This window comes from Bidens hawaiensis, unplaced genomic scaffold (genome assembly GCF_021521415.1).
Source record: "Bidens hawaiensis isolate Kalapana, Puna unplaced genomic scaffold, B.hawaiensis_p1.1 tig00012897_1, whole genome shotgun sequence".
Lineage (NCBI taxonomy): Eukaryota > Viridiplantae > Streptophyta > Magnoliopsida > Asterales > Asteraceae > Bidens > Bidens hawaiensis.
In genome coordinates, this window is record NW_027492076.1 from 636214 (window position 1) to 660238 (window position 24025).

The 24025-nt window shown below is 35.3% G+C and overlaps 2 protein-coding genes and 1 pseudogene across 3 annotated transcripts; 1 reads left to right on the plus strand and 2 right to left on the minus strand.

Moving 5' to 3' along the window:
- The first annotated feature begins 4865 nt into the window (after window positions 1–4865).
- On the plus strand, window positions 4866–6315 carry LOC143542535 (uncharacterized protein C57A10.07-like). Its single transcript, XM_077035102.1, has 3 exons — window positions 4866–5460; window positions 5586–5710; window positions 5871–6315. Exons 1-3 carry the CDS (start codon window positions 4866–4868, stop codon window positions 6186–6188), a joined length of 1038 nt encoding a protein of 345 aa, XP_076891217.1. The 3' UTR covers window positions 6189–6315.
- Window positions 6316–7279: 964 nt separating this feature from the next.
- LOC143542558 (PH, RCC1 and FYVE domains-containing protein 1-like) lies at window positions 7280–13788 on the minus strand. Its single transcript, XM_077035120.1, has 10 exons — window positions 13738–13788; window positions 13502–13651; window positions 13127–13213; window positions 12625–12714; window positions 12427–12513; window positions 12217–12336; window positions 9398–11356; window positions 9176–9322; window positions 7621–8009; window positions 7280–7531 (listed from the first exon to the last, which is right to left on the minus strand). Exons 2-10 carry the CDS (start codon window positions 13553–13555, stop codon window positions 7369–7371), a joined length of 3096 nt encoding a protein of 1031 aa, XP_076891235.1. The 5' UTR covers window positions 13556–13651; window positions 13738–13788; the 3' UTR covers window positions 7280–7368.
- Window positions 13789–17575: 3787 nt separating this feature from the next.
- Window positions 17576–21346, minus strand: LOC143542536 (transcription factor VIP1-like; annotated as a pseudogene). Its single transcript, XR_013136914.1, has 4 exons — window positions 20752–21346; window positions 19617–19749; window positions 18682–18766; window positions 17576–17827 (listed from the first exon to the last, which is right to left on the minus strand). The product of XR_013136914.1 is annotated as a transcription factor VIP1-like (transcript).
- Window positions 21347–24025: the final 2679 nt, after the last annotated feature.

Genomic DNA, 24025 nt, shown 5'->3' on the forward strand with positions numbered 1-24025 from the left:
TCACACACGTATATCAGTAGACCTAAATTGACTTTATATGACCCAGTATGGGCTTGTATAGCCAAAATGAACCTACACACGCCCATCAAGGCCCGATATTTACCTAAATTGACATATATAAATTTTGGTGTCGGTTTTTGTGCAAATGGGTCAAATATATCTTGTAATCACAAAAGGCCATGAAATAGTTACCTACACTTGAAATCAATCACAAGAACCAACAATAAAGCTTCCTAAATCCGCCAAACAATCTGCATGCAATAATCTAAAGCTTAAAAACGCTAAAATCAAGCCATCAACTTAACGGAAATCAAGCTCTTAAGTAAATCTTACCACACAAGGATGATTCAAGGCCTAACAGCGAGTAATCGCTCTGTAAACATATCCCAAATAGATCTTTATCATGAAAAACACCACGAAAACTCTTAAGAACACATACAAGGAAAAGAGTGGAGATGATGATGGAATGAGGTCTCATGCAGCTTCAGGAGATGCCATCGCGTCCATCTAGACAGTGGGTTTGATAAAGATGAGGCTACCATACATCAGGCAAGGTGTTAAAAATGGTAGATTCGTGTCAGCCACAAAATAGCCAGACCACAAATTTGACAACCATTAGATGGTCCGTCTAACCAACTTTTCGAAAGTTACATTTTCAGCCCCTCACTGTTAACTCTCATAATTTACAGATTTAGTCACTTGGCTTATTAAACACCAAAAATTGACCCTAAACATTATTTAAATCCCGAAAAAACGTGTATATGCTTGCATATACATATTTACTTTTATTCGGGGTGTTACAACTTATTTGTGTCACTTGAATTTTGGACTTTGGTACTGTTTAACATGTAATATGAATTGTTATTTACTTGTAACTATGTCACATGTCTTCTTTGAACCAGTGGCGGAGCCAGAAATTTTTTTCTATGGGTTCGGAATTTTTTTATGCTTGATTTTTTCTGGTGTCAAAGTTTTTGGACCCGAATGAGTCGGGTCGGGTAGATCATTCGGTTACATAAATAAAATGCAGTTTCATTATCATAACAAAAATATATCGTTAGCATTCAATAAAATACAAAGTCATTAAATAAAAAGATATTGCATATTATAATTGTTCCTTACGTGTTTTCATGTTTTGAAAAATATCTTCAATAGCGACCTTGAAAAAGAACTCATTCTCAATATAACAAATACAAGCATCAATTATATAATTGTCACCCAAATGATTACGTAAATCTGACTTCACATGCTTCAATGAAGAAAACAAACAACCATTGGTTGTTGGCAATGGTTGAAACCTTGAGGCAAACGGTGAAGGCAATGAAGCCATGGTCATCTGGTTGATAGAAAGAAGCTGATTGGTTGCTGAGTCGATGGTCGATGTTTTTATTTTTTATTTATTTATTTTTTATTTAGGTATTATGTTTAAAAAAATTTAATTGGGTTGTGCTTACTGACCCATCCTATAAGTGTTTTAGGCTTTTTATTAATATATATATGGGGTAATAGGGTATTATTGGCCCATATAATGTTTGTTAATAATTTTTATAGTTTTTTTACTTTTTATATTTTATAAAATGAATATTCGTTACTAAAAAAATATAACTAACATTTTTATAATCAATGAGTTCGAATATACTTTTTTAAAACGATACAGAGTTCGCTCGTCAAAAAGAATGGGTTCGCTCGTTAATTCAACACTATAGGTTCTATATAAAACCGAAAAAGAACCGGGTTCGGCCGAACCCGATGGTGATAGAGTGGCTCCGCCACTGCTTTGAAGTATTATTGGTTATATTGGCATAATTAGCCCACCAAACTAGCTATTAAGTAGCAACTTCACGTGTATTTTTCGTACTTAATTGGCATGTTTTAACTTTAAACCAAAATCGGTGGGGGGATGTCTTTCACCAATTGTATGCAGCCTTTTGAATAGTGGTCTAGTGCTCCATCTTTCAATTTGGTGGAATAAGTTGACGATCTTAAAACATTGAATCCATGCCCCATAAGTAACAAAAGTTTTATCATGCTCCATTAAAATCACTTAACTTTTTTAACGACAGAAACGTTTTCATTATTTTTCAATATTGATAATTTGATATGGTTGTCCATGTCACCCAAACTTGTTTACCTACATGGAAACTAGATATCTTAATATATTATATAATTTTTAAAAATGTAAAGACTAGTCAGAAATCATTAGATCTATAGAATTGTGAAAAGTGTGGGAATATTTAATATTTCAAGTCTCTTTAGGGGTGAGTTGATAATAGAATTTCTCTCGAAAAGTAATTTTACCCCCATAAGTTATTCAAACACCTTGAAGCTCGCTCAAAGAAGCTCTGAAATAGTTAACTCAAAATTGACTCGGTTGTGAAAGAGCTGGCTCGGCTCGACTTGGTTTGTATACAAACCAAGTATGGGTTGGCGTTAGCTCAACTTGTTTCGTCTCGTTTAAGTTAAAGCCAAATTTTAATGTTTTATATCACATTGCATTCTTACTCTCTCACCTCAAATCTTAGAGTCGGAGTGTCCAACACCAACACCGACACTTTATGTTGATAGCTGATTTGGTAGCGAGTGACCTACTTTTTTTTTTCTTCTTTTTCTTTTCTTCTTTTTCGTGTAATTTGTTGAACCTTGGCAATGCAACTTGTGTGGTGGAACTAGAACTCAAAGTGGTGATCATGTTAAGCTAGGGTTGTTCAAATAGTTCGAAACTCGCTCGAAGTCGACTCGGTTATAAACAAACCAAGTCCAAATGACTCTAGCTTGGTTTAACTCGACTTGTGTATAACCCTGTCTGATACCAACACATGCACTCAAAATTCAATAGTAATAAGTAACTAATACCCAAACAAAGAAGTAAGCTTGTAAACAAACTAAATAAACACAAACGAGGGCATGCTCGTGTTCATTCGTTTAACTTTAACTAAACACGAACATATAATCAAACAAATTTTGTTGTTCATGCTCGTTCAATAAGAAAAAAGGGTTTGTCCGTTCATGTTCGTTAATTTAAACAAACAAACATAATAGAACAAACATAAATGAAAACAAATAAACATAATTAATCAAACATAAACAAACATAAGTTAGCATTAATGAACACAAAGAACTAAGATATTGCGTCAATCAAAGAATCCTAAGAAGAAAACACAATTTGAGCAAACAAGCTGAAAAAATACAAATTAGCTTGTAGGGAATGACTTGTTGGGTTAAAGATGAACTAGATGTGCTCATGAAGTTTGAAATACAATCAAGGCGTACGAGCCTCTTTTATGTTTGTGTTTATATAAAGATAACTACTTAAGTATTTTTTTTTAATTTGAATGAATCAAAATAAACTAACATAAATGAACGAACGAAACAAAATGTGTGTTCATATTTGTTCATTTAATCAATTGAACAAGAGAATTTGTTCACGTCCGTTCATATTGGTGTTCACGGTCCGGTTTTAGCGATTTTAAGGTCAAATCGTGAATCAGAACGGTTTTTGTTATTGAAAACCAAAACTGAACCGTTAAAATTTGAAACCGATCCAAACCAAACCGTTACTTACGATTTGGTTCCGGTTGGTTTCACGGTTTGAGCTCGTAAAGTTTTAATAGTTAATACAAGATGTTCAAAATATGAAAAGTAAATAAAAAATGCTTAAAATAAAGTTACAGCAAACTATCTAACAATATAGTAGAGAACTAACGTTATATCTTTAGAAACTTGAGGTTGTGTTATACGATGAAGAAAAAAATTGACACAATACTGATAAGTTTTATTAGATGACATATTTTGATAAAAGTCACGCCCTGCTTGTGGTGCGCACATATAATGTATATATGTGTGAACCCTTGGGTGGGCAAAAGTAAAATTGCACTAATTTTGACGTTATTTTACTAATCACGTGAAAATAACGTTAAAAGTGGCGGAAGGTTAATCAGGCATCATGTGGTGGCGTTGATAGCCGAAAGACAAGGGCACATGCACCAATCAGCCGGTGTCCCGATGATTGAGTGTTATGTGTCTTATGTCCAAGGCTTGATTCAAAACTACTATCGAGCCGGGGGTCTCACCGGAAGCAGCCTCTCTATCCCTATGGGATAGAGGTAAGGTTGTCTACATCTTGCCCTCCTCAGACCCTACCATAGCATTGCTATTGGTGGGATATAATGAGTACGATGATGATGATGATGATTTTTGATAAAAGTCCTATATATATAGTTGATAAAAACCCAACTTGATATTTAGGTAAATATAATTACAATTAATTAAGTAAGCACAACATTAAAAAATATAAAGTTGATAAAAACCCAACTTGATATTTAGGTAAATATAATTACAATTAATTAAGTAAGCACAACATTAAAAAGGGGATTGAGATTGCAGCTAAAGAGGGGTATAAACCGTAAATCAAACCATTCGTTACAGTTTTAAATTTTCAAAATCGACCAACCAAAAAATAAGAAAAAAACCAACAATAAAACCAAACGGGTGACCAATTTAGACGGTTTCGAACTCGAACCACGAATACCACTAGTTCATATTACTAAAACCCTGTTCCTTTAGGTCCAAAGTTACAAACTTGAGGGACTTTAAATGAAGTAATAGTCACTTGATTAACAACACAGTCAATCTATGATCTGAAATCTGAATTCCAAATTATTCTACACTCTGGTCTTCAATTAGGTAAGTATAACTAAACCCAGATCTCAATTTGTTTGTTTGATTTGTAAGCCGATAACTGTTTCTGATTTCGTTTACCTGCGATTCTGTGTATGAATCAAGATCCCATTTTTATTCACACAATCCATCATTTAGGAATGCTATGATAATTACAACCCATAATAATAATAATAATAATAATAATAATGAGTTACCTATTCAACTCAGATAGCCCTAAGTCATTCACCGCCTACCCGAAATCCGATTTCGATTTAGAATCCAATATTATTAGAAAATCAAGAAAACCTAAACATTCACCCTTTCATCCGGTCACACTCGTCAAATCGTGTGGCAACCGAGTCATGTATCACTACAAGCTGCACCCTGTGATGCTGTTGTTGCTGTTGCTGTCGTTTGTGGTCGCCAGTTGCGTTATTTTTTCGCTTTATACGAGCCGTGTTAGTACTAGTTACAGCAGATACAACATTGGTTTGGATAATGGGTATTCGTATTATCCGTTTGCGAAGCTGCGTAACCTTGTAATGGTTGCGGGGCATTCAATATACACGAGTAGTAGTTGTGAGAAGATTGACAAGGAGGGTTCGTGGTTTCTTGAACCGTATCAGAAGAATGTTGGGCAAGCTGCTACTTTTGTAGCACATATTAAAGAGGGGATTGAGATTGCAGCTAAAGATGACGAGGCGTTGTTGTTGTTTAGTGGCGGTGAGACTCGGAAAGACGCGGGCCCGCGAAGTGAGGCGCAGAGTTATTGGATGGTTGCTGAGTCGAAAGGATGGTTTGGTGAGTTCTAGTTATTATAGCTTTTGAGTTATGTAGGAAACTTATAATGAGCATACGAGCACGGGCCATAAACTAATAAAGCATAATAATAACACTTATAACTATAATTAACATTGTGATTTCAGGCAACCAAGAGAAGGTGAGATGGAAGGCACTTACAGAAGAACATGCTCGCGACAGCTTTGAGAATCTTCTATTTAGCGTGTGTCGATTCAGGGAACTTACAGGCTCGTATCCACAAAATATAACCGTATGTTAATATATCTTTTTCTCACTTTATACATTGTTAAAGCATAACTTAATTGGTCATACATGTTTCCTTGACTGATTTGGCCCGTTTGAGATAAAACATAGCTTAATCGAAATCACCACCTTTAATGAAATTGAATGGTTAATTAACGAAATTGTAGGTTGTGGGGTATGATTTCAAGAAAAAGCGGTTTGTTAACTTGCACCGATCTGCAATTCGGTTTCCTGAGACAAGATTCATGTACTCGGGCACCCCAGCTGCCACGCCATCAAAAGAAGCAGCGTTAAAAGGTGAGGCATTAGTGAGGACTCAGTTTGAGCATGACCCGTACGCATGTTTGGGTTCACTCCGTCGCAAAAAGATTGGTCGGGACCCGTTTCATAGATCGATACCTTATCCTAATGGCTGCCCCGAGATTGAAGGCTTGTTTAGATATTGTGGGGCTTCACTGTATACAGGTTCCCTTCCTTGGTCTTGAGAATATTGATTTTTTTTGTGTTCAATATTATTATTTTAGGATTATATGATTTTGAGATGATATGAAATAGATCGATTTGGTATATTATACGGAAGGATGAAATGCCTGTGATCGAGTTTCGAAGAAAATTGTTGGGTAGATTACTAGATTATGAGATTTCATGACCATAGTGTTACTAGGGCGTTTCGCCCACTTTGGGATAATGGTCAAGACTAATGCGTCATTAGAGATGATGGTTTCAACCCTCAGGTTAATATTTCAAGCTGTTGTATGAAATGGTTCGATTCAAGTTGGATAATGCTACTGTATATCTATTTCTTTTGCAACAATCGAAGACCAACAAAGCGTGCAATCATACTTGGTGTATGAAGCTCGGGCTCAGGCCCAAGTTGCTTTACTAAACGCCTCATATAGACTCATCGCGTTTAAGATTGACCTAATTCTGACTTTTTAATTTTTGATAAGAAAATTTTAACAAGTTTGATTAAGGCTGTTGTTCAAAAAGAAAAGGCCAATAAAAGAACCTTTTTTTTTTTCGTATGAATGTAACTTTTCTCTTTACATTCAAATTTATGCAATTCATAATGGTCTCACGAACCCTTGGTTATTCTTGCAATCCAGTATTTCTCATGTGTACACACAAAATAATATCAAATCCCTCTTCAGGTTTCATACGCGGTGCCCAGAGTGAGTAATCAGATGTAGTACAACAGATTTTCCGGTCCATGTTGTATGGAGATTAAGCTCACAACATCCCAACCTAATGTTGGGGCGCGCGCGTTTATAAAATGTCCTGTATTGTTTTACGTTGATTAGTCTTTCTGATTTAGCAATAGGACGAGAATGATGTGGCAGTACATGAGTACTAGTCTTGTAGAATCATACACCAGAGTATTGGAGTAGCTGTACATATCACATAGCTATAGACTCATTTGAATAGCAGGAGTAGAGAGAAGCTTGAGATGCCAAGGCCGACATAATTTGACATAATTCGGGTTCAAATAAGGTCTCTGAAAGAACCAATCCAATTCCTACTTAAATAAAAATCCAACTGTGGGCCCCACTAAATACATAAATTACAAAAAACTGCAATATTTAAAAACTAACAAAATAATTGGGGCAGCTATCTTCACTTTGTTCAGAACCATGAAACAATGGTACTGGTAGATATGGTATTAACTTAATACTTTGCGGGTGGTACTACAGATTCACCCGACCTACGCGAGGCGGTTGTTGAGGAAACCGATGATTTGCTTGAACCACACACGTTATATCTTTCGTACACTTTTTCACGGTTTTCCGACCACCACGTCTGTGCTTGATGCTCTCCAAATCTTCTTCGGCTACAAACTCAAAAATAAACATCATCAGATTCTCTAATTTCATCACAGATACAATGATTATTTATTTAATTTCAAAAAATAAAGCATACCTGAAGCGCACTCGTTTGAGATCTCTAGTTCCATCACGAAGAGCAACTAACGTTATATACACACCGGGTTCAAACTGTTCAATCCATTCAGCCTCAACATGATCAATAACAGTTGCAGCAGTACTCACATCAGAATCTTTGCTTTCATCATAATTATTGTTTTCCAGCTTTTCCCCTACTCCATTCACATACTCATTATTCCCGTTAGCCGTTCTCGATTCCGGGCTATGACCTGTAACTGTTTCAGTGGGACCCAGTGACCCGTTTGATAACGGTTTATCATCACCATCCACATCAGCATTATGAAGAACGCCAGTCTGGTCAAACCCATTTATTGACCTGATGCTGTCATACGACCCCGGGGGCAAACTCTCTGCCATATCCTTCAGCTGCAATTTGCATATAACTAGTGAGAAACTAGCATTAACTTGTTTATTTATGTCAAGAAAATAAAAATCCAAAATAGTAGTTAAAAGGAAAATGGGTCAATGGATGTTTTTTACATATAATGTTAACAATGGTAAAATAGAAAGAATTTGCTATTGATAAAAATATTAAATATGTCTATGTGGGTAAACAGATAACGTTAAAAGTGGCGGAAGGTTAATCAGGCATCATGTGGTGGCGTTGATGTATAACGTTGTGCCGATGTGCCGAAAGACAAGGGTACATGCACCAATCGACCGGTGTGCCGATGGTTGAGCGTTACGTGCCTTATGTCCAAGGCTTGATGCAAAACTACTATCGAGCCAGGGGTCTCACTGGAAGCAGCCTCTCTCTTCCTACGGGGTAGAGGTAAGGCTGCCTACATCTTACCCTCCTCAGACCCTACCATAGCTTTGCTATTGGTGGGATATACTGAGTACGATGATGATGATGATGATGATGATGATGATGATGATGATGATGATATGTGGGTAAACAGGTCAAATGCTACAAGCTCCTAAATAGTTCTATTAATTACAAGACAACAAGAATTAGATTGTAATTTAATCATGTTTATAACATTAGTTGTTTTAAATTCAAAAAATTGGGGGGGAAAGTGTTAGCAGGTCAAATCCAACCCGACCTGACCCATTGTTACACACACTAAAAAGGTTACCACTTTTGACCAGGGGTGTGAATCAAATCTAAGAAACCCATCCATAACTGAAAAAACCTAATCGAAATAATCAAACCCAAACAAATTCAGACTGTTTGGTTTTATGTTTTCATAAAACGAATCATCGGTTCAGTTTCCCTTTTGCATGTAATTAAAACAGGAAAAAAAAACCTGGACCGAATGTATAGATTTTCAATTTAAATTTTGAAAGTTAAGTGAATTATAAAAATTTAATAGTGTAATCAAAATATTTTAGTCCAAATGTATAACATCAATTAATTGATTAAAAGATTTAGGTCCAAATTCATTATTTTGGGCAATTTTTTTTCTGGCCCAAAATTTTTGAGCCTAAATGGTAAAACCGAAACCAAATGGTTTTCAGAAACTAAAAAAACGAGGCATCTATATCTACATCATCCAACAGATTAAAACACACACTTTAACAATACTCACCTTGGCAGTTAGAGATTGTATCACATCTTTTGAAGCTTTACATTTAGCAGATTCTTCAGCAGCCAACACCATAGCTTCCTGAGCCGTTTTTCTTGATTTTTGTAGCTCGGCTTCTTGAATGGTATATTGACGCCTCAAGATATCAACCTTCATAAAATTTTAAATTAATTTCTAGTTAGAATTTAGAAAAAACCACTCGTATGAAATCTGGTAACTACCTACCTGCCCATGCAATTTGATAACTTCTTGATTCAAAACTTCATTTGTTTTCTTCAAACCATCAGCAACCCCTTTTGAGAAAGAAAGCCCGGACCTTGTAGGAACTGGTGTTGCTGAACGTGGCGGGCTCGGTTTTCTAGAAATCGGTGACACTGACCGTGATGTTTTGGAAGACTGAATATTAATCGGTTTTGGAATTGCTCGGTTAAAATCACTCAACAACACAACATCTTTGAGCTGCATCAAGGTTTGACATTGTGTTGACCGACCGAGAAACACATCACCTTTTTTCCCTTGTTTAACCGCTTTGTTATCTAGAAGCTTAATCAAATCCTTGTTCTCACCCAATAAGCGGGGTTTAACGTTTCGTTTGCTAGTGACCCCAGTTTCTGCCATCTTACCTAACTTTGTGAAACATGAATCGCACACGCGGTAAGGTTTTCCCGGGTTTGGAGCTAGCGCGGCTCGTGGTGCTTTTTTTGAACTACACGAATGACAATGCACGAGTCCACAGTTATAACAGTTATGCCTCTTTCTAGTGAACCCGAAAGCCTGCCTACAAGACGAGCATTGAGATTGCTCGGTACCCGAAACCCATTTGTGAACACAAATCACAGCCGTGTAGTTTGACCCGCAAGCAATACACTTAACGTGCCGATCATTTAATGATTCAACGAGAGTAGGTGTTTTTCGGTCTTCAACGTCCCCATGACCTAATCGGCCGTTAGCTCCTTTACCCCATGTATAAACCTCATTTTTTGATGTTAATACTGCCACGTGATATGCGCCACACGCAATTTCTTCAACAGGTGAATTGACCAGATTACCTTCTACCGGACAAGGTAATTTTCCATCACACTCGGGGTTTCCAAGTTGACCGTAAACTGTGCTTCCCATTGTATAAACATGGCCAGATGTTGTTAACCCTACTGTCAAACTATGCCCGCAAGCAACCTTGTGGAAATTGTAATCGATGAGTGTGGGTACGCACGTGGGTTTGAGCCGAGGCTCTTTGTTACCGTGACCGAGTCGGTTTTTATCTCCGTCACCCCATGTAAATAGTTTGCCCGAAGAAACGCTCGAACCCGACTGTGTGACGATAACATCTACAACCGCAGCCGTGTGCCATACCCCACATGCAACCGCAACTGTCCGCAACCCAGAAAGGGACTCCACCTCTTTCGGGTACAACACATTTTCGCGATCACCGTGGCCCAAAACACCAAATGTCCCATCACCGAACGTAAAAAGTTGTCGGGCCGATGTTATTAACGCCGTATGCCACGGGCCACACGTTACCGAAGAAACTTGAAGCCCTTCGAGCGGACCAGATATTCGCTTAGGTATCCAGTGACTGACATCTGTCCCGTGCCCGAGAAGCCCGACATTGTGGGTCCCATCACCCCACGTATACATCTCCCCGAACGATGTAACCGCGCACGTATGAAACTCTCCACACGCAACAAAATCAATATTGGAAACAGTTAAAGATTCGACTAAACGAGGTTGGCTCGCGTCTTTCCCAACACCGTGACCGAGCCGACCGCCTGACTCCTCGCCCCATGTGAAAAGTTCACCTTGTCTGGTTACTAAACCAGCATGCCTCACTCCACAGGCTATTTGACTAACATCTAAAACCAACTTTGACTCTAATGGTCGGGGCAGAAGGATGTCGGTTCGTGTGGCCAAAAGATTCACATTTGGGTCGGGCCCGAGTTTGACAACGTTGTCACATATTACCTCGCCCCATATATACACGTCTCCTAAAGATTCAGAATCATCGGGTCCTGACCCGTGACTAGAAGTACTAGGTGCACTAGATATGCTAACCCTAAAAGCATCAGAATTCGAACCTTTTAGTTGCATGTTTGTTTGGTCTGAGGTTGCTGCATATGACCGGTCTGTTGGGTTTGAACTAATTGAACTATCGCTTGCACTGTTTGATGCTAAATCCTTATTATCCTGGTTTTAATTGACCAAACAGAAAATAACATTAATAAAACAAAATATCATAAGCCTTAAAGATAGCCAATAAATTAGTGTCTTTTTGCTAAAATATTTAAGAAATTGATAATCTTACACCAAAAAAAGACTATACTTATGGTAATAAGTTAATATCTCATGTTATCTTCATATTGTAATTTACAATGAATATTAACAAAAAGATATGTTTTTAACTTAATATTTTAACAATGGACTTTGACAAGATAAAGTGGACCCTACAGCTTCTCATGCACACAAATGGAGTTTCGGGCCAAATTTAAAAGTGATAACCGTCCTATGAATAGGCCTGGAAACAAAACGAACGAACAAGAACGGAGCATGTTTGTGTTCGTGCGTTTAACTTAAACAAAACAAACGATAAAAACGAACAATTAAACAACCGGGGTTTTCTTGTTCGTGTTCGTGCTTGTCATTAACAGTATAAACAAACGGCTCACGAACGTAAACCAACGAAAATAACTTGACAAAGATGAACAAACATAACTAACATAAAACTAATTAGAAGTAAATATAAACAACAATGTGTCGGGACTGAAAGTTACCAAAACTGGACTAAATTACAACAAACGAAAAGAAATTAAATGAATTTATTATCAAACACACAAAAACAAACGTAAATTAGCGAACATAAACGAACTTTCTGCCGAACTGTTCATTAAACGTTCGGTTCATTTACAGGCCTACCTATGAATCAACTGATCTCCCGTTTTGAGCATATTTAAAAACTGGCAAATGCAATATCCATAAATGTTTACCAAAACCATGTTGTGATAAATGACAATTATAACAGAAGGAAGTTAACAAGCAGGTAAACATACATCAAGGTAAAGGCCTCCATCACTCCATCCATCAATTTTCAAACGCCCTCCTTGCAAAGATGAAATCAGTGCTTTAAGACATGCTATCCACACTTCACTCTCAACTTTGTCCTTGCAGATCTGATATATGAAGCATGAGTTTAGAGGATAAAAACAAAAAGAAAAAAGAAATCATTTTCATGTGCATCATGTGATGAATTAATCACTAACCAAATCAAGAGATCGTTTCCCGTTGTTGTATATGAGAGAAAATGAAAGATAGTCCTTTTCGGGACGCAGGTAACGCCGGAAGACAGCCTAGCAGAATATTAATAACAAAGCATTACAAACAATGATGATATGCAAGAAACAAAAGGTATCGTGATTCCTAACTGATGCATGAAAGAACGTAGAATAGATAACACTCACAGTTCTTTGTCCAGGAATAATTCTAGTGACTGAGGCTAATTTCAAGCTTTTTTCACCACTGCCAGAAATCCAAATTAAAGATGATTCATCCTGCAGGTTCAAATTTAAATTATTAGCAACCATTAAATGACAAGAAGGAAAAGAGCATACTGAAATTTTCAATTATGGTAATAAGTAACAATTCGTGTATAAGTTGTGGATATCAACCATAACTATAATAACTACCAAACACAAACATCAACTTGACTTACAGGTATAACTTTTCCCCTAAACCCTAAACCCATAATCTGTCTACATCATAGAATCAACATTATGCTGCATTTGTAGTTGGTATTTAGAAAGAACCACCACAAGTTTCAAGTTCCCACTATGTTTTTCAATTATGACTCATTGCATGTTTTTCTTTTTCACATACCGAATTGCAGAAATCAAGCAAAATCATTAAACAAAAAAGGATACATTGTTTCTGATACTACGAAGAAAACAAGTTAAGAAGAATCACATGAGAAAGTCTAAATGGACAAAACTTAGGTTTCCCCTTGCGACCGTATTTAAGTAAATGCGCACCCTTCTTCAGAGCAATTAATGCCTGCAAAAGGTAAGAAAACCAAATAAGAATAATGGAACTTTCGGTCGCCAAATCATGCAAAAAACAAAATAATTTAGAAACCTGCTATACACCTAATGGATTTTCCATATAGGAAAATATATATATATATCTCATAGAAGAAACTTGTAATATCAGTTTAAAAACTTAAAAATGATTCAGTGTGCCACAGTAAGCCCTAAAACTTGGCAATTTAATAAGTATCACACATTACTAAGTAGTATGAGACAGTATAATTGAAATATGAGATGGCATATTATAGGAATATACCTGTTCAATGTCACGTTGTGCGTTGTTACCGTAGCTAATTGCAAGATCTGCCATTCGGATTCACCACCGCACCACCACCAGAATCCGCCGGTCATTATCAATTGGAATCACACACTGCCGTCCGTCCACTACCATCCACGTCACCTAACCCTAGCAAAATGAACATAATTAATTAATGAATCGTAACAGCACAGCTAAATAGACTTCAAAGCTCAATTTGCAACACTAGAACGCACCAATTCCGCCTCGCAGATCTGTAAACCGCCGCGATGATCAGTAACAGCAGCTCAGATACAGTCGTCGTTTGCCAGCAGAGTCAAAGAAACAAAGAGAAAGAGAAAGAGAAAGAAGAATTACGGCAGAGAAAATTATTATTTATTATTATTCAATGAGGGGACAATTTCTGTTTCCAATGTCTTGCTTTTTCTTTTACCTTTTTTTTATTATTATTTGCACTTTTTTTATTTTTAAAGTAGCTTAACGTTCTTCTGTTTTATAATTAAGGGTTGTAATATTTTAAGTTTTAGTACTTTCTAGTTTCTCTTTTTTAACACGGGCTTTAAACCATAGTGGGACAGGGTTCGAAGCCTTGTGGCAATGACGTGGCACTGTGGAGGAGCTTCGATGTCTCCCACCATAGAGAACAGCCTAAGAGCATAACTCTCTAACGTAGCAAACGGTGGGACGAAAACCCAGATAGGCTTGAGATGCAAACTGACAACTTTATACAAGGTCTAACTCAATTTTTTCGTTAGCTTAATCCACCAACCGACCAAAGTGATACAAGTGACTTGGGTCTCTATTAAAAAATCTAAACATTCCTGTCACCAACTTTTATTTGTTATTCCTTTACTCTAATTTTAATAAACTAATAATAAATATAACATTGGCAAATCAAACATATGTTAAATAAGAAAACGCAATGGATAGGTAGACGAACCAAACAAACACGAATAAATTAATGAATATGAATGAATACTTAGACAACATGTATTCGTATAAATGAATGAAAAAATATGTTTTGAGTTTGATAACCATACATATAAATCTGGATTTTCATTTATGAAAGATTTAAATTGAATCATGACTATTAAGGCTACTATGGAATGTTTTCGCAAATGGTAACTTGAATATTCGAATCAAACCTCAATTAAAATTTTCTTCTATGTTGTAAAACGTGTGTTAAACTTTATAAATACAAGTGAGTGAATTATAGTGGTGTTTAAATTCTGTCATTCCAGTATTATCTTCAAGATGAATAAAGCAATGCATGTTTCATTTCATCATCTTGGAAGCATGGAACTTAGCGAGTCCAACTTCTATTAATTTATCAAACCTGAGACTCTACCTGATATGATGAACTTCAACTAACAACAAAAGCTTATTTTTGAATAATGTGTGTCAAATAACCACTCAACTTCTAATAAAAGTTATGTAGTTTGTTTAGTTTGCGTTTCGCTTTTAAATGCATGATTAAAAGAAAAAGAGAAAACTACGGCTTTCTTTCTTATGATTTGACCAAACCTACGGTTTTAGTTTAATGGTTTCAAATTTTTAGTTTTTGTCAAATAGTTTTATTTTCACTTGCAATTAAACACATCATATGTCATTAACCCATTAACGTGTCCCTCGTGTTAGGGGCCATTTAAGATTTTGTATTTGCAGTTTGGTTTGTTTCTTGCCATGTTAAGATTTTGTCAAACATGACATCATCAGGTAGGTTGTCACAGTTATACATGTCGCTTAGTATTATTTTATTTACTTATTATATATATGTACACCCTTTTTACACGTTTTTTTTTTAATTTTTTTTATTTATCTTTCGGTTTGATCTTATCTTTGAAAAACAAGTGAGGATGATGCGTGAAAAGTCCTTAGACTTGACTAGGTCACTAGGTGAGGAGCATAAAAGAGGTCGACTGCTGTTTCGTTCGTCTTTATACAACAACGTAGATAGTGGTACTTCATGTGTTTTTTTTATCACTACACATCAGCGTAGATAGTAATTCACGTGTGTGGTTCATGATACCTGACTATGAATCATAGTTGTCACTTAGTGCTTGAGACGTGTACGTGCAAAGCATTTATGGTAGAATTAGACGTGCGAGTAATATGTCATGTATCGTTTTAGAGTATCAGCTAAATTTTTTTATATTTTCTTTATGTAATTAAGATTGTTTGTTGTACATATCAATTCAAGATAATTTGTTAATTTCCTTTCCAATTACCAAAAAAATGTTAAAATTAATGTTATAGTTAACTTTTTAATTTTCCTGGTGTTATATTCAAACCCCCTTACTATTTCTTTTTGTCTTTGGTTGACAACTTATTAGATGGAAGCTTGAATTCTTATAAGTACGAGTATTTAGCTTGGACCTTGACTTTATCAGCACTAGTCGATCTTCACCTTGAGCAATTTATGCATTGAGTACAACTTACATAATGCGTGTGAGGCTGTAACTTGAGCATATTGTTTGTACGTCAAACATTGGAATGTTCATAGAAATCAGTTATCAGCCACTATATATTCGGGCTATTCAGCTTGAGTAGGAGTGTTTATCGATTCAATTTTTGGTTTATTTAGTTTGAAGATTTTTTTGATTGAAATTGAAAATGAAACCAAATTAAGTTCAGATAGTTAAAAAATCAGATAAAAAGCTGAAGCCAGTTGATTATTTGTTTGAACCAAATAACATTTTTCTAACTATATTTTAAGTTTATTTTACCATAATTTGATATTGGAATTGTTGACTAAACAAGATTTGACTAAAATTGTAATTGGATTAGACTAAATGACAAATTGAATAATAATTGTTTGTTATTGGTTTAATTGGGTCATTCAGTTTGAACCAAGAATAGATTTTTGTGAAAAGACGAACCAACTTCCGAATTTAGTTTAAAACTAGACAGAAAACCAAATGTGCAATTGGGTTCAGTTTTGCCCGGTTTGGGTCAGGTTCGATTTTATGTTTAATCATGTCCAATCTAAATAATAAACACCCCTTGAGGCAGTGTTGTAGAAATTGTTAGTTGCTAGTCGGGTGATGGAGTGGAGACTAGCGATTAATCGGAATTAATCGAATCGGTTTTAATGTATAATTCTTAGTTTTATATACACACACATTTTGTATGTAATTTTCAGATTTATATAAAAATGTGTGTGTACATAAAACTGAGAATTATACATTAAAGTCCGATTCGATTAATCGCTAGTCTCCACCCCACCACCCGACTAGCAACTAACAATTTCTACAACACTGCCTCAAGGGGATTATTTAGATTGTATGCACACACACATTTTGACCGAATCTCATTGGAAACCGCTGAATTTGGCCAAAATCTTGTCGGAAACTGCCGATTTTGGCAGGAACCTAGCCAGATAACTTCGACTAAGTCCGATTAATCATGATTTTGGCCAGATTTGACCATTGGCTGGTTAATTGGCCGACTACCCAAATTTAATCAGTGGGGGAGACGACTATCGATTAATCAGCACCTGGTCAGGATTTTTGCAACGTTGATTGAGGGAGTCGTTTTGTCAAAAACCGAATTTGAGATGAATCAACCCCTAAATGAATCTTCTCAAACCGATTTTAGCATGGCATCTCCACCAACTAACATCATCATGAACTCGTTCATTGGCTCATCAAATAGTTCTTACATTAATATGATATTAATCATGTCAATAATAGAAAAGAAAAAAAAAAGGAAAGAAAGAAAGAAAGAACACTATGATATTAGTTTTCTTTTTATTAGACATTGCGTAGTAACAAGATTCACTACATCATCAAACATACATTGCCACTCTATATTATGCCTATAAACCAATATCATAACCATAAGATTTGGCAGCACAACTCACATAAACCACCACTTTCTAGAACAAATATATAGAGATCTATAACCTATGTACACATACCAAGTTACCAGCTTCCTCGATCTTCACAAACCCGGCCCATACTAGAAAAACTCGTATTTGCATAAATGTTATTCAACAACAATCTTCACCATTACTCATATAAATTCATACCCGCATGGCGTATATATTTACAAGATGGTATAATTATACCTTATGCTTGTTTTTACCATTTATTTGAAGTCCATGAAGCTCGGTTTTAGCTGACCTGTGTTATTTGGACTAGCCATTTGAGTATTTTGTTGTTGCCCCTGCTTGAGCATTCAGGTTACCAAAGTGATGAAGCGGTTGAGGGTGTGGTGAATATTGAGGCGGCAATGGTGCGCTGTAGCTCAACCCGTTAAGGAGTGGTGGTTGACCCGCTTCAAGTTTAAGACGGTTGACTTCTTCTCTCAGTGCTTCATTCAAAGCTGTGAAACCAACAGTTTATAATCAGATTAGTGGATAAGTTAATGATTTCTTGCTACTTTATATATTGACTTTCTTAATTGGCCACAAATGTGTTGTCCACTATATGATCAAGAAAAGCACTATCTTTGGATTACTTAATTGTAGGGGGGGGGTGTAAACAAGCCGATCCGAGCCACTCGTGAGCTACTCAAGATCGGCTTGCTAAAGGCGAAAATCAAGCCAAGCTTAAACTGAACCCCGAGCTCAAGCCTAAAATCGAGCTTGTTTATCAAACATGCCCGAGCTTCATACAACGAGCCTATTGTTTTTTATAAATGAACATTTTTATATAAATAAACAATTTTTATTTAGCATAATAAATACATATTACACGATAAATATAATCATGATAAAAATTACTAAATAAGATATTTAATGTTATATATATAAAACTATAGTCATAAATATATCTAAAAATAATTATATATGTAAATAAATATAATAATCAATTAAATTAAAATTAAGTATGAATGAGCAGAGCTCGAGCTTTGGAATAGAGCTTGAAACGAGCTGAGCTCAAACATTGTTAAGCTAATCTGAACTTAGCTCGAGTTTAGACGAGCTTAGGCTAGGCTAGGCTCAGCTCGGTTACACCAATATATGTTCAGTGTCTGGATCAAAACAATTAATACGATAAATGCAATTATGAGCCAACATTTTCTGCAATGAAACACTATGCGCAGCTATAAACAATCGATAACCCACATGGTCAAATCAACCCATTTCCACAGCAACAGTTAAAATTTAAAAGTTAAAACCCATTTAAGAAAGCATAGGTAATGGCAATAAGTAATATAAAAGTTGTAGGATTTACCATCTCTAAGTTGGGCATGCTGTTCCATTGCTTCTAACCTAAGTTTGAGCTCCTTGTTTTCAGTCGTCATGTCACTAGTTTCCCGCTGTATCACATGAAGATTCAGTTATGTTTTCAAATTTATCATAACAATAATACTGGCTTCATACTGAACCCGTTAATAGACTTAAAAATTGTGAATGTGATACTGGTTCCGTGGACCACGTCTCCCGTCCGGCTTTCCCTATATCATTCTAGTGTGTTTAGAAAATAACAGTTGATTACACGTATGGTCCTTGTGGTAAAGCATACTTTATGGATTTGGTACTTCCTTTTCGGAAAATACAAATTTAGTCCCATCCGCTTGCTAAACCGTAACACGTCGTCTCATCCTTATCACTAACAGACGCGTCAAAATTTATTAAATCCATGTAAAATGACCATATTACCCTTATACTTCAAGAAAATATAAAAAATTTTAATCCTCCCTTTAAACACACACACAAAAAATTTCCAATGTTGCTTTCTTCTTCTTTGTCCATAAACTAAATGTTTGCTCCTTGACAAACAGGGAATATGTCATTTTCGACTATTATCAGTACCAAAGACGGAGCTCATTTGGTATAAAAAGAAAAGGAACATGAGGAAGTGGGTTGCGGGGTTGTTAAATAGTTTTTTTGTCATTTTAGTATAAGGGCAAATCGGTCATTTTATATGGATTTAACAAATCTTTTAGCATATGTTAGTGATATGCAGCTTTGTTTTCCAATTTTGCATACATAATGTCATCAAAATTGCAAGGATATATCTTTCAATAACAACAAATCAAGACGATCTTGTGAAACAAAACCAACACAATTAACCGATTCAGCGTTTGTTTAAAGATGCCAAACAATTCAAATTCACATGTTGGGATAAAATAATATCAAACATGTTGATCAAAGATAAACATGTACCTGCAGCTTTGTGACTTGTGCAGAGAGGGTAGTTGCTTCTGTTTGAAGGGTCTTAACCTTTTTCTCCAACTCGCTTGTATACCTTGTTTTCCGCTCCTTTGATCGCGCTGCAGATTGTCTGTTTGCAAGAATCCTACAAAAGATTCAAACAAAAAATATTATTTAATTTCAAAATTCCCAGAATTGCAGAACAAAAGAAATACAAGATTCAAACAAAAACGATTATTGAATTTTAAAATTCTCATAATTGCAGTACTGTTAAATACAAATTAAAAAAAAAAAAACATTATCTGATTTCAAATTTCTCAAACTTGCAGAACAGGGGAAATAAATTATAATTCAAACAAAAATTATTAATTAATTTCAAAATTCTCAAACTTGCAAAACAGGAAAAATAAATTGTAAATTTAAACAAAAATTATTAATTAACTTCAAAATTCTCAAACTTGCAGAACAGGAGAAATAAATCATAAATTTAAACAAAAATTGTTAATTAACTACATAAGTCTCAAACTTGCAGAACAGGAGAAATAAATTATAGTTAAACAAAAACTATTAATTAACTTCAAAATTCTCAAACTTGCAGAACAGGATAAATAAATTATAAATTTAAACAAAAATTATTAATTAACTACAAAAGTCTCAAACTTGCAGAACAGGAGAATAAATTATTAAGTTTAAACAAAAATTATTGTTTAACTTCGAAATTCTCAAACTTGCAGAACAGGAGAAATAAATTATAAATTTAAATTTAAACAAAAATTATTATTTAAATTCAAATTTCTCAGAATTACAGAACAAGGGAAATTCAAGATTTGTACAAAAATTATCATTCAATTTCAAAAGTTCCAAAATTGCAGAACCAGGATTCATACAAAAATTATCATTCAATTTCAAAATTCTCAAAATTGCAGAACCAAGATTCACACAAAAATTATTATTCAATTTCAAAATTCTCAAAATTCAATTTCAAGATTCATACAAAAATATCATTTAAATTCAAATTTCTCATAATAATTGAACTCCAAATTTCTAAAAATTGCAGAATTTGGGAAATAAATACAAGATTAAAACAAAATACATATAATTTCAAATTTCTCAAAATTGCATAACAGAGGAATAAAAAAGATGAAACCTTTTAGCTCTTTTGGGATCAATCAACGAAAGCTCAGCCAACTTATCAGGCGCAAGTGCTTTCTTCGAGTTATCAAGCAACATCAACACAGAATCACCCTCAATCGACGACCCATCCATCGAATTACTATGCCGGTGCCGTAACCCACCATCTCCGGCCCCACTCAACCCCAACTCCTCAAAGAAATCAGAGTCCACAGACAGACTCCGAAGATGGGTACCATACCCAGTTGACTTCCTCGCCGGAGAGTTACTCTCCGGCTTCGTTAACACATCTCCGGAAGCCGGAGCTTCGCCGGAAAGTGACGGAAGGTCGATGCTTGTGAAATTGGTGAAATTGAAGTCCGCAACGACGTCGTCGAGGATGGTTTCTTCGTCTGGGAACGGGAAGAAGGTTTCCGATTGGGTGCGGCGGTGGGTGGCACTCCGGCTGGGGGTTTCCGGCATCTGATCGAGGTCTTTCCGGCCGGTGGGGTAGTATTGGGAGATGGGTATTGGTTTTCCGGAGAAGTTTGGGTCCATCATGAGCTGCCGGCGGCGGTGAGAGTGAGTGTGATTCCGCCGGAGTTGATTGCCGGCCGGTGAAAGGGTTTACGGTTTACCAATTGGGGCCCTAATTCATTACCTGCCTTGATATTTATAACCGCTAGCTACAAAGATAAGTTTTTATTTAATAAAAACGATAATTAAGGTATAGTTTAGTCAACATTATACTCTCATCATAGGTAACATCATGTTATTGTTTTAATGTGCGGTTCATCGCTTTTACATTACACGATAACATTATGTGATTATTTTTTTAACGTTGTGTGATTCACCCTTATAAACTATGTGGTTATTAAATTGATGTAAAAAGTGTTGCTTATAGAACTAACATCATACATGTGTCGTTTCCTTGTGGGAGTAAGGTTAGAATATATAGGGAGACAAAAACAAGAAGTGTGAGAATGTAATCATACAAAAATTTTTTTAAAAATAAATTCAAAAAAGTTAATAAAAAAATCAAACTCAAAATGTAAATAGAAAATAAAAAAATTAAAAAACTAAAATGTTTCCTCCGTCATTCCCGTTAAAAAAAAACTGACGAAAAGACACGATGGTGAGATCAAAGACAAAACGACGAAAATGAACAAAATACACAATTATAACTAAAAAAAGATACAACAGATCGCAAAATATAACACAATGCCGAACAAAATATAACACAATGCCGAACAAAATATAACACAATATCAAGAAAAAAAAGACACAATGTTAAGGAAAAAAGACATAATCAATGATGAAAATAAACACAAAATGCAATGATAAACACAAAGACACAATGATGTTTTTCACTAGACATTTTTTTTTCTTGAGAACGAGAAAGACGGTGGAAACATTTTTGTGTTTTTTCATTAAATTTTGAATTATGATTTATTTTTAATTAATTTTTTAGTATTTTTGTGAGGGGATTTTTTTTTTGCTACAAATCCTTCTCATTCTTCTCATTTTTGTTCGTTTTTATAGAATAACTTAACCCTTTCTTATGGTTTCCTACATTTTTTAAGCAACACACACATTTTATTAGAACCGTGCTCTTTATGTGTGTGTATGCCCCCATCTAGAAAATGGCATGTATGTATATTTGTTGTGTGCACAATTTAATGTCAAGATACAAAGTAGTAGCAAAAACCAGAAGCATTCAGCAAGTTATTGGTCATCTTCAATGACATATTCATAAAGAATACACAATAACTTTTTCGAGTGTATCGGTTATCTCCAACGACAACTTATTACTTATCTCCAAAAAAATCTTTGAAGATGACTATGCATTGTTAGTAATCTTCAACAACATATTCAAACTCCATAATAATATCCATCTTTTGATGGTTTAGGGCATTGTTAGGTTTAATGATAGGTTAGTGTTTTACAAAAAAAAGAAGAAGCATATTTTAGGGTATAGGTAATAAAAACAAAGAGATTAAGTGTGACAAGATGATGGCGTTGTTGGCCATTGTTTAGATGTCTATGCGGTAGTATTACAACATAAGACGATGTTGTATCAATTTTAATTGGAAACTAATGGAAAATAGAAATGATGAGCATTGTTGTATCAACAGTGTGAGTAATAGAGCGGGTGTTTCAAGAAATCATTGAGCGCTAGTAGTAGATGACAATTAAAAGGTGGATAAAAACGTATAAACAAATGTCACGATGATAGAGTTTTGGTATAATAAAATACACCCGGGAGAGGGGGGGGGGGGGGCATTTTGTTGAGGAAGGTGGTATGTAACTTTTGTTAGTTAACGACCGGTCTTTCTCCATTAACGATAGAGATTTAGAAAATAGGACAATATGACACTTATATTGGATGAATAATCCTCATGGTTCTTAGTTTAATTTGTGGTGGTACATTATTGTTAATAACGTATACATGGCCACTTATTTTGATATAATAATGTAAAAATAAAGTTCTAAATAAATTTGTTGAGGTTTTATACCATAAAGTTCTCCACTCATCAAGAAGTCTTTCCAAATGATTAAACAACAAATGTCAATCAATATGGGGAGCTAGATAGAAGGTGTAAAATCGATGCATAATAGGCCAAGAATCGACTGTGAATGATGGACCACCTCAAGACGAGGTCAAAATCTAAAGAACTCAATAACAAGAGCCAAACAATCGATGCTTGAAACAACAAACAATTGGCCATGCTAAGAGCTAACCGAATCTCAAAGACTAAGCATATGAAGAGAAGAACTATGGTCGATTGGCGGTTCACATGTCGTATGTATTGTAAATTCTTCTTATACAAGATGTGTGTCAACGTAATTGTAACTGATGTGTGTTTTAATTGAGCTAAATGACACTTGAGAATGACTATCTTTCCATAAAGCTTAAAAACACATCTTTTATGATATAAACCAAAGTTTATACAAAAGTTAGTTTAAAAATGTCTTAAAATCATAAAAAAATGATACTAAAATAAGTTTCACAACATTAGAAGAGTTATTTTGAAAAAGATTTTTTTATAAATGAATGTAATACGCTGTAGTAAAACAAAAATGGTTATACAATTATTTTATAAAAATAAGCTTCCAACAAGAAATTGGAGTCAAAACAGCGGATGACGAACGATTCATTGCAAAACATCTTACGCTATGTGTTGTAGATGTTATGGGGGCGGGTTTGGGGGCTTTATCGGGGCAAACACCACGTTAGGGCTAGTTTTTTTTTGGGGGGGGGGGGGGGTAGAGGGGATCTGGTGAGGAGATAGAGTGCGACATAGGGAAAG

Excerpts from the sequence above, each read along its gene's own strand:
- LOC143542535 (XM_077035102.1), top strand. The coding sequence starts at position 4,866 with ATGAGTTACCTATTCAACTCAGATAGCCCTAAGTCATTCACCGCCTAC. Across the intron at positions 5,461-5,585 it reads TGAGTCGAAAGGATGGTTTG|GCAACCAAGAGAAGGTGAGA; the intron begins GTGAGTTCTAGT and ends TTGTGATTTCAG. Across the intron at positions 5,711-5,870 it reads CGTATCCACAAAATATAACC|GTTGTGGGGTATGATTTCAA; the intron begins GTATGTTAATAT and ends ACGAAATTGTAG.
- LOC143542558 (XM_077035120.1), bottom strand. The coding sequence starts at position 13,555 with ATGGCAGATCTTGCAATTAGCTACGGTAACAACGCACAACGTGACATT. Across the intron at positions 12,514-12,624 it reads TTATTCCTGGACAAAGAACT|GCTGTCTTCCGGCGTTACCT; the intron begins GTGAGTGTTATC and ends ATATTCTGCTAG. Across the intron at positions 7,532-7,620 it reads CTCAAACGAGTGCGCTTCAG|CCGAAGAAGATTTGGAGAGC; the intron begins GTATGCTTTATT and ends TTGAGTTTGTAG.